A 10,848-nucleotide genomic window follows, 5' to 3' on the forward strand; every position below is an offset into this window, starting at 1 on the left:
GGGGAGCGGGGCCGGCTCGGCCTCATCGGGGGCGCTGGCCTGGGCTTCTGGGGTGTTGGCTTGTTAAAAGGAAAAAAAGCTCAAAAGTAAGCTGAGTCATGGACTTTTCTGAACTTTGGGGTAGTACAGAGAAGAAGGGCTCATAAATAGATGGGGACAGGGCTGTGGATGTTGGTGTTAGTGTTGCCAGCAGCGGCTGCTGGGGGGGGGGGGGGGAAAAAAGCGGGGGGCAGGGTGTACCTGTGAGACTGAAAGCGTTTTATAGTTGTGAAGTCTAGGGACAGAGACAGTCTAGCAGTAGGAACCCCCCTGCTTCCCCCCAGCGCAGTGTTCCCAGAGGACAAATTTAAGCTTCGTGGATTTGAAAGTTGAACAGATGTAGTACTGCTAAGGCATTGTAGGGAATTTATAAATGCTGCTGAGATATGGCATCTTTGGGGCAGCAAATTGTGTATTTCTAAAATACTTTTGCTCATTTGACAGATTTGATGAAAAGGAGAATGTATCAAACTGCATCCAGCTGAAGACTTCAGTTATTAAAGGCATTAAGAATCAACTGATAGACCAGTTTCCTGTTATTGAACCATGGCTAAACCAAATTATGCCAAAGAAAGACCCAGTCAAAATAGTAAGATGGTAAGCTTCCTTTCTCTTAACCTTTGCTTCCAAGGTAATAGGATTGCTGCCTTTATGCGTTTATTTTGTATAGTAGATGAACCTTGTGCTTTTGGAAAGCATCTAATTTCTTGCAGATGATAGTCCATGTTGTGGCCAAAACAGAAAGTTGGCATGTGCTCGTCAGGCTCTTGAAGGCATGCTAGTAGCAAGCTTGAGGAGAACAAATGATGCTTAGTAGTGAATTGTTTGGATAGCTTCCAGTAGCATTTCTTTACTGTTCTTTGGTTTCTATGTATTATCTGGATTATTTATTTTTAAAAATAAGTAGTAAATTTTTGCTGATTCCTTCTCCTTACCTATGCTTTGTATTGCATTTAAAAAAACCCAGAGAAATGTAGCTATCGAACAGCTGGATATTTGTCCGTAGGTTTTTTTTCTTTTTGCATTTTTAAAGGGGAAAGAAGTGTGCAGGAGGCCAGTGTTGAATTATGAGGCATAAAAAAGATAATGTTTTTAGTTTTAAATTTACTTGCTAATTGACTGCCTTAATTCTCTGATGCCAAGATAGACCTGACACTGTGAAGTGAAATATTTCCTTTAAAGTATAAAATGTTTAAGGAGCCATTGGAATTATTTCTTTTAATCTTGCAGTCATGAACATATAGAAATCCTCACTGTGAATGGGGAGTTGCTGTTCTTCAGACAAAGAGAAGGGATTTTTTACCCGACGCTAAGGTTGCTTCACAAATGTAAGTTTCCTGAGGATGGTAGTAGTGAGGAGAGAGGCGTGAGTGTATGATTCCACAGGACTTCTGTAGAACTGAATTAAAAAGAATTTACTACTTACATGCATATATATAGTCTAGAATAGATCTCAAAGATGCGGTATACCTTCTCAACTGTATTTTATTGCTTTGCTATTTCAGGTACCTATATATGGATTGCTTCCCCCATAATTATTGTGATACTATATGTTAAGCAGTCTCAACTTTAATTTTTAAGAACTGAATTGTGCAAAGGTGTGCAAAAATACTTGAGAGAGGTTTCCCTAGGACAGAGATCTAGATTTCCTGTTGTTAGGCCCTATTTTTGTTCTTCCAGCTCTTCCTTTAAACCCTTTTTGCTTCCTTCTAAATACTTGTAGGGTCTTACTAGAAAAATGCTCTTTAATTATGAGTTTACTGATGTATGCTTGTCTCCTGTAAGAATTTATGCTGCATACTTTTTACTATTTAGTCTCTTTTACTATTCTCTTGCTATTCTCACTGTTCTGCTTGATTGTGTTACTCTGATTTGGATGAGCGTAGGTGTCCCTAAAGACGTCATTCAGTCAAATCTCAATGTTTGAAATACTTCAACGTGTGTGCAATTGAAGGATGGCTTGGAGAGCTGTCAGCCTCTATGAATTTTGTCCATCTTTGCCTTTTTTGTCCTGTTAACATTAAACTGTTTCTTTTTCATGTAAGAGGTCATACGTGTAATTTGAGGGATTTAAGAGCCCTTAGTTTTAAGACCTCTTAGTATGTGGGCACTTGTGTGATTGTTTTCACCAGGTGAACTTATCAAAATTGTTGCTCAGTATATGGGTATGCAGGAGGCATAGGCCTAGTGTTAGATTACCCTTTTGTTCTCAGATAAAAGATGTGGTCTGGGAGGACAGTATTTGTGTCTTTGGGACAGTACAGCCCAGCAGGAGCTCCAGTAATTGTTTTTCAAACTTGCAGCACACTGTATATCTAATTGTGCCATCTAAACTGACTTGATAATGAGTTATTAATGTTTTCATCTTACCGTATTAATTGTAATGCTGTATCTTTCCCCTCCTAGACCCATTTATTCTACCACATCAGCAGGTTGATAAAGGCGCCATTAAATTTGTGCTAAGTGGAGCTAATATAATGTGCCCTGGCCTGACGTCTCCTGGAGCAAAACTTTACCCTGCTGCCGTTGATACTGTTGTTGTATCCTTCTTTAACTGTGAATTACTGCTTCCTGTCAGATGAGTTAAAATTTCTGTTCTTGTGTTGTGTTCTCAGCTGACCATAATCTGAATTATTTTGGATTTTTATGGTATTTTGTGGAATAACTAGTAATCTGAAAAGAGCTGCAGAGATTCAGATGTTATTTGGCAAGGTTAAAATTGTTCTTAAATTTTCTTACTTACTGTGACGTTCCAAACCAAATAACTGTTCCTGCTGTGCTGTTGGGTGGGATGCTGTTCCATTAAGCTAATGGATAAGTGTAGCTCCTTTGTGATTTTATGCAGAACTGTAGAAATAGGTGAGGTACAGTGTAAGTTGTCTCCAGCCTCCTTAATCAATCTGGTGTCTCCTTCAGTTATAGAAGTAGTTGCTCCTGTTCCTGGGGAGTTTGGAAAGATGTTTAGGTTTTGTAGTCAAGAGTTGCTCTATGTGTCTGGTGAAATTAGCATATGTAAAATGAGGAAAGTATGCTAATTCATTCCTTATTACTGAGCAAGGAACCCTGAGCAAATGCAGCATTAATAATAGCAAGCTGTGCTGCTTTTGTTAGCTGCTGTAGGAAAAGATCAGCAGTTAGCATCACGTGTTGCTAAGCTTTGTAAAGGACACGTCTGATTTCAGTACTTCTGGTTTTTTGATTTGTGTCTCAGGTCTTCTGTACCTTGGAATCTAAAATGGCCCCAGATACAGTTGCAGTTTTGTTACAGAAGGGGTGAGACTATAGTCTCTCAGTGTTAGGCACAAAGGAGGAAATGGAGTGTAGGGCTGGGAGATAATTTTCTGTAATTGCTGTTTAAAGTTCATAAATACATGCTTTGTTCTACACACTGTGATTCAGTTGTTAAATGCAGCACATTATTTTGCTTATCTTTAAGCGCTAGAGCTCTAGAATTACTAAAAGGGTAAAAGTTCAACAGGGGGTTTTGAGACTTTTTGGAAAGCGGTTTCCTCATATTGCTTTTACTTTTCTGAAATAGTTTTAAAAAAGAAATCTGTTTTCCTTAGCGGTAATTTGTAGGCAATAATGGCAGAGGGAAAACAACATGCGTTGTGTGTGGGAGTAATGAAGATGTCAGCTGAGGACATGTAAGTGTTTTAAACATTGAACTATACCCTGTCCTACGTCCTTATTCCTATGTTAGTTTGGAATATAAGCACCACTGTCAAGTTTACTGCATCGCTGTTGCAGCATGTGTCGTTCAAGTACAGAATTTCTTAAGATCTAATTTTGTTGATTAATATTTGGGGAAAGAAGAGGAGGCAGGGAATATCTTCCCTACTTACTGCTTTACCAGATTGAATCAAAATAGTTCTTCCATGTGAATATGCATTTTAAGATGTACAGTGTTAGTACTACCTCTGATTGTTTCTTGCTCTCTGATGATACTTTCTCAAAGATCTTGCTGAACAAAAAAATACCTGTATAGAGTACTTAATCCCTGGGCTGGGCAAGAGATGTAATTTGGATTTGAAGGGGTTGAAAATGTTGAAGTGATTTTTATCTGCAGGGACAGCAAAGACTAAAGTCCTGCTGGTAGTTGGTTGGCCAGCTGGGCTTTCCTCTGTGGCTTTTTTTTTTTTTTTTTTTTTTTTTTTTTTTTTTTCCTTTTATCCTGCCTGAAGTGCTTACTAGCTTAGCTTAGCTTCTTGTGAAGTGCAGAGATCTGTTCAGGGAATAAACATCAGCTAGAAACTACTTGAGAGGGAGAAGAGACAGGAAATCAAAATGGCTGTTGGTTGTTCTTTGCATTCAGAAAATACTAAGGAGCTAATCCACTTTGTCATTTTAAGTTCTATGAGGGTGTTGTAGGAGGATGGAAGATGCGCCCAGCAGGTTTGGGCTGTGTTGGTTGCAGCCCTGTCTAGCACTTGGTTGTGTAAGGAAGCCGATCTTGATGAGGACAAGTTGCTCTTTGTTGTGGGGATAGTTCTCAGCAGGATCATCACCAGGTCACTCTGCTGTACCAAGTTGTATTACCAGGGGAGAGAGGTGGGGATGTGTTGCAGAGGACTGGGACTGCAGCAGCCTGGATATGGACATGCTCTAGCTGTTGGGGAATTACATTCCTTGGGATTCTTCATAGTGCCTTCAAAAGACTCCAAGAGTAGGTGGAAAGAATAGCTACTTTTGTCACAGTCCTACATCTGCGGTGACCTGCTGTGATCACTGCAAGCCAAGATTATCAGAGGAGGCCACAAAGGTGGTCAGAGGGCTGGAGCACCTCCTGTATGAGGACAGGTTGGGAGAGTTGGGGTTGTTCAGCCTGGAGAAGAGAAGGCTCCGGGGAGACCTTAAAGCAGCCTTCCGGTACCTGAAGGGGGCTACAGGAGAGATGGGGAGGGACTCTTCATCAGGGAGTGTAGTGACAGGATGAGGGGTAATGGTTTTAAGCTGAAAGAGATTTAGATTAGGTATTAGGAAGAAATTTTTTACTGTGAGGGTGGTGAGGCAGTGGCCCAGGTTGCCCAGAGAAGCTGTGGATGCCCCATCCCTGGAGGGGTTCAGGGCCAGGCTGGATGAGGCTTTGAGCAACCTGGTCTACTGGGAGGTGTCCCTGCCCATGACAGGGGGGTTGGAACTTGATCTTTAAGGTTCCTTCCAACCCAAACCATTCTATGATCTGTATTCCCAACTCTTAACTTCAGCAGCCTTGCAGCTGAATATCCTGTTCCCGTGAGAAGCAACGTGAGCCAGAGAGGAAAATGAAACGATACTGATCTATGCAGCCTGTTAGCATGTGTTTTTGTGGGATACTGTTGAAAGCAGAATGTTGTGAAACAGTATGATTTCAGTCACTTGGTGTGATTACGATGCATGATGTGTTAATGGAATTAACATAGCACTATTTTCCTTCCTGATTACTTTTGGATAAGTTTTATAAGTAATGGAACACTTAGTGTAAACACAGTAAATTATATTCTCCAGGGAAATGAAACTTGTTCCTGGTCCTAGAATGAGATTTGTCTTGTTTATTGTGACAAACCCAGATTTTCCCATGGAGTAATATACTGTAAAAAAAGACGAACACAAATCCAATGCAGATGGGCAAAACAACCATTTTAAAAATAAGTGGCTCAAAAGATATAGGAGGACAATATGTCTGTAACATGCTGCAAGTCCTTGGCACATAAATTTTGCATTTATAATTCTTTATTGAGATGTCTTGCAGCTAGCAGTGGAGCAGCTCACCTGCATGTGATTGTGCCAGTGGCATGCTTGGAACCAGAACTCGTCAAATCCCACATTCTGTCTGCGTTACACCACCTCCTGTGCTAGGAGAGGGAGAGTCACTTACAGCTGCTATGCTGCTTTGATAGAGAAACCCTAAAATTAAGAAGAGCAGCAAAAATGTTGCCTGAAGAACTGCCTCTCACAAAGAAGTAGTTAAAAATATTGTGGAAGGTTGTTGACAAAATGTGCAAGGCAAATATTGTTATCTTAGTTCAGCAATGTGGGTATGTGTAATAACAAATAATGTTTCTTGTCCACCTGCTGTTGAAGATCATGACTTTGTGGATGATAGCTTCTCCCCTTTCAGTTGACAATGTTGCATTTTCTCCTTCAAATATTGTGTTTGTACTGCTCTAATATTTAACCTAGCTAATACTTCTGCACCTTTTTCCTCCTCCTACAGTGAGAAGGTCAACAAAGGGATTGGCATCGAAAATATCCACTATTTAAATGATGGCCTTTGGCATATGAAGACGTACAAGTGAAACAAAAGGAACTGTGTTACTCCAAAGGAATGCACTTAGATTAAATGTGGACTGCTTTGTAATTCCTTGTTTTTAATGTGACTGAATGTACAAATTATTTTGTTCTGTGGCTATGCTAAATAAAGCAAGTGAATGCGAAAGTACTGTTAGGCTACAATAGTTTTCTAGATTTCTTTTTGTTACAGTTCTTTTGTTTTGTCTTAAACCCAAGTCTTCAGTGACTGAAGATATCTGATGGGAAGATCATGCATGGACTGTGAGTAGACTAAAACGAGGAGGAGGAAAAAGCCAAGAAATGTTTACATTTTTTATGCTCTTCTAAAAGAGTAATATAAAGTGTATGTAAAATATAACTAGTATGGTTTATAAAACCTCTGAAACATTTCAGATTTTTTTCTTCTGATTAACATCTTGTTAGTCTACCTGTTTGTTGAATGTGGAGAAATCAGGTTTTTTGACATTTATTTTTTAACTTAATTTATTAGCAGCATTAACTTCAGTATTTTACTTAAGGATTTTCTCTTTTTAATATGCATTTATCTGTATAGGATTTATGAACTTAAACTGGTATGTGGACTAGAAATTATTTTATGCTAGTTCATATCTGAAGAATATATATATTCAAATTTCTACCTGCCAGCACTGTTTGATGGCGCTCTCCTTATAGTGAAGTTCACAGTAATGGTGGGCATACTCCCAATGGAGTGTGTGACGACTTGGTGCCTGATGCTCTACTCCCTCTTTGTCTTCTTATTTTAGGAGCAGAAACAAAATCACTGTTTAGCAAAGGCATAATAGTGAAGCAGAGTTATCAATGTAGCCAGGAATAGCTTCTTCAGGTGGAACTTCAAAAGAGATCTCAGCTTGTGCACACTGCCACGTGTATGTCCATCTACAGAACGGGTTACAGAGCACTGTGTGTTTGTCTGGATAATCCAACTCTTTGTTCAGCAACTGCATTCCCAAAGCTATGCCTATGGAAAACAGCCTGTGCCACGGAATCCTTTAATAAACTAAGGAAACTTTAAGGTCAACCACTCATAACTCTGTCTCTGGAAGTATTTATTAATATTTCAAGTCTCTGTTCTAACACATGTATTTTATAATGCCAGAAGGTAATTTTGTATGCAAGTGCCTTGTCTCGGTGCTGTTCTACATGTTTGGTTTCCCCGCTCTGGGATCTTTACAGGAGATAATGGCAGAGGTGTTCTCCATCTGATTGTAAAGTCCAATTAAGACATAGGAGATGGAATGTGATACCCAATACCTGCTACTTCTAAATTTCTCCTGTAAAGTTGTTTACAAGATCGTACTTTTGAAAGTGAGGGGGTAAATCTGAAACTATTTATTAATGTAGGAAGACATCAGTTAAGGTGATCATTACAGCAGTGTTGCAGAAAAAAGTTTGACTAAACCTCAGACCTTCCCTTCAGAATGCTAAGGGATATTTTTATGCATCGTAAAGACTCTGCTATAAATATACTAATTTCTTGTTAGTGCTGTGGGGAATCAGTTTGTGCTTCAGTGGTTCTTTTTTGCATAAAATGAGATAGTCTTGTGTTCTGTGGCTTGCTTTTTCCCTTCCATCCTGTCTCCTCCTGCTGTGTTTTGGTACCACTCAGATCTGTGATAAATGACATTTATTCTGGTTTGAATTGTTAACTCACCTTCTTTTTCCTTGACTTGCCTTATGACTACTGTTCTTGCAGTGAGGTCAGAACTGTCTTTAGTATCAGAAACACGATTGAAATCAAAATTTTACTTCCTTTACCCGGCTTTGTCAGAGTATTCCCAACTGTGGATCTAACCTTTTAAAAATTATTCTGTAAGAAGATAATAATTTATGCATTATTTAACTTATTTGCATTCCTATTTAGGAAAATGTTGTCCAAAATACTAACTTAAGTTTTATGTAGGATTGGGCAGCAATCACATACATGTTTGTGTTGCCATGTCAGCTGAGCTCTGACTGATGGGGAGAAGGAGAACGTGCAAGAGACAAGGTGCACCTTCTGAAACAGCTGAACTGCAGTAGCTTACTTGGTTGTCTAAGCAGTTGTTGTACTATTGTCAAAAATGATGGACCTGATGCTAAAACAAAACAGAGGCGGATATTCTTATCAGCTCTGAAGCAGCTGTTTCACTTCCCCATCTGCTCCCTTGCAGCTCAGGATAGGATGAAGTATTACGAAGGGTCTGTTAAAGAAAGGTGAGACAACAGGGTCTCTTCTCATCATTTGTAGATACTGTGGTACCAATGATGCCTGTGATGGTCCAGCTGTAGCAGATAGATGTACCTTCCTCAAGTCTTGAAGCAGCCCAGTCAGGTCAGTGGATTCCAAGTGGAGCAAACATTGAAGTTCTGCTTATTCCCACTTGTGACTTCCAGGGAGTGTGACCTGGTAACTTGTACAAAACATTTCAAGTGCATGCAATTGGAGAAGGAAAAAAAACCAAACCACCCCAAACAAAAACCCACCACCCAACTTGCCCCTCCCAACCCTGTACTGGGGTGGTCTGCAGGCTGCTTTGTGGCATATACCCTGTTTTGCATGATATTCAAAGAAAAGTTGGGAGCGCAAGCGTGTGTCGCACTTTCTGCATCTCGGTGTTAAAAACAACTAAATTCACCTACGCTACATCTGTATTGATAGTTAACGAACATCTTCCTTGTAAACACTATTAGCACCAGTAACAGGAGTGAAAATACTGAACCTTTATTCTAAAATGCTTATATATGAAGTGAAATTCTAAATAAGCAATCACTCTTGTGCTAACAGGCTGACTGTGTTAATGCTCAAATATAGTTATCTCTTTCTTTTGTCTGCTTAAAAACAGCAGTCCAAAGGTCACTTAGTATTACTCTGCTGCAACTGCCTAACAGATCTCTTTCATCAGCTTGCTTCCTGCTAATTCCTTACTGGGTTAGGATCTGTACATAAAGCAACAGGTGCTGTGTCAACAGCATAGCTCCTGTATATCCTGTAGTTTAAAGGAAATAGCTTAGTCATTGAGACTGAATCCATAGTTTTATTTGTACATCTTAGAAAGATATAAAGACATTCTGGAAATGCCTGGAAGAATTGAAAGAATCAAAATCTTGCAAAAATATATTTGTGACAGTAGACTAAAGTTCTTTTGAGTTTTCATTAATAAATATTTACATGTACAAACCCCCCATATAAACTTAGTTTCCATTTATCATAAACATTAACTTCATCATTTCATTCCAGCACTGTAAAAAGCCAGAAGCATTTCTGTATAAAAGATTTAGAAAAAAGTTCTCCTTCCAGAGCTCTACCAAACCTCAATGTGCAAAAAAAAAAAAAAAAAGCCTGTACACCAGTACCACCAGATACAAAAATCAAATCTGTCCGTACAAATGTGTGTCATGAGAAGAGGTGACTCCGTGGGTTCAGGTCTTCTCTGAAGAGACATCAGTCATTGTCTGAGCCTTCAGGTGGAAGGAAGATAAGTGCATCATTGTACGTGTGGCCATAGGGTCTCAGCCTGTAAACGCCGTACATCATCACGTGCATGTGGTTTGGGGCCAGTCCACTGAACGTGATGGCCATGTCAGAGCAGCAGCCTTCCACCACCTGCTGAGGGTGAGTAGACATTGCTTCCTTAATGAGAGCAGCCACTGATTTAGTGTTAAAGACATCTTTTCCTTCTGTATCTTCTGCGTTTTCGGCAAACACTCCAGTATACTTCAGGCAGATTGCTAGCTGTTTATCCTCAGCAAGTTTCCAAATCATACCTCCCTGCTCTGGACACTTGTCATGGTCTTCAAGAACACGGGAGAGTCGTCTTAGTGATTCAATGCTTAAGACTATTCCTCCCTCACCAGCTACATACTCGAGGTCACCAGATTTCACAGTGTGTCCTATATAATAAGGCTGTGAGGGGTCTTTTTGCAGCAAGAAATACTTGAGATTTTCAATAATAGCAAATGTTGTTGGATATGCAAGGAAGAACCAGTTGAATTCATCTTTATAGCGTTCATATGTTATCTTGTAAGCTTTTCTCATCATCACCCACATATCATTTGTGTTGAGAACTACAGAATCAAACACTTTGACGTTTTCAGAGCTGTAGAATTCCACCTTGTCGCAGTGCTTGCTCCACGTCTCTTTCACTGCAGCCCAATGCCCCAGATCTTTTGGTTTCACAAGGATGATACAATAGACGCGGATACTTTTACTAAGCTCCATGCGTTCACCCTCTGAAAGGTTTAAGACATCTTCTGTGTTGGGAGCCTGGATGTGATGATGCTCGTGGTGATGTGCTTTAGTCCCATGGCCCTCCTTGATATGTCCCAGGAGCGTCACCAACATGCAGAAGGCTCCTCCGAGCACCACACCCTTCACAAAGGAGCTGCTTTCCGCAATCATTTTTCCTAGAAAGGAGACACACTGTAAGAATTACAGGAATTCATTTACTGCGGCAGATTCTGTCTCGTTTTAATACATTCTTCAATTTCTAAATCCCGCTGCAATTCCCTGACCTCACACACCAGGATAACGCTGCT

General features: G+C 39.9%; 2 protein-coding genes across 2 annotated transcripts; one reads left to right on the forward strand and one right to left on the reverse strand.

Moving 5' to 3' along the window:
* Positions 1-412: 412 nt before the first annotated feature.
* Positions 413-6,460, forward strand: MCTS1 (malignant T cell amplified sequence 1). The gene is made up of 5 exons (XM_010080061.1): positions 413-636; positions 1,270-1,367; positions 2,446-2,579; positions 3,619-3,686; positions 6,236-6,460. Exons 1-5 carry the CDS (start codon positions 413-415, stop codon positions 6,315-6,317), a joined length of 606 nt encoding a protein of 201 aa, XP_010078363.1. The 3' UTR covers positions 6,318-6,460.
* Positions 6,461-9,744: 3,284 nt separating this feature from the next.
* C1GALT1C1 (C1GALT1-specific chaperone 1) lies at positions 9,745-10,711 on the reverse strand. The gene has a single exon (XM_010080060.1). It carries the CDS (start codon positions 10,709-10,711, stop codon positions 9,755-9,757), a length of 957 nt encoding a protein of 318 aa, XP_010078362.1. The 3' UTR covers positions 9,745-9,754.
* Between the last annotated feature and the right edge of the window lie 137 nt (positions 10,712-10,848).

Source organism: Pterocles gutturalis, unplaced genomic scaffold, assembly GCF_000699245.1.
Source record: "Pterocles gutturalis isolate BGI_N339 unplaced genomic scaffold, ASM69924v1 scaffold44309, whole genome shotgun sequence".
In the NCBI taxonomy this organism is placed as follows: domain Eukaryota; kingdom Metazoa; phylum Chordata; class Aves; order Pterocliformes; family Pteroclidae; genus Pterocles; species Pterocles gutturalis.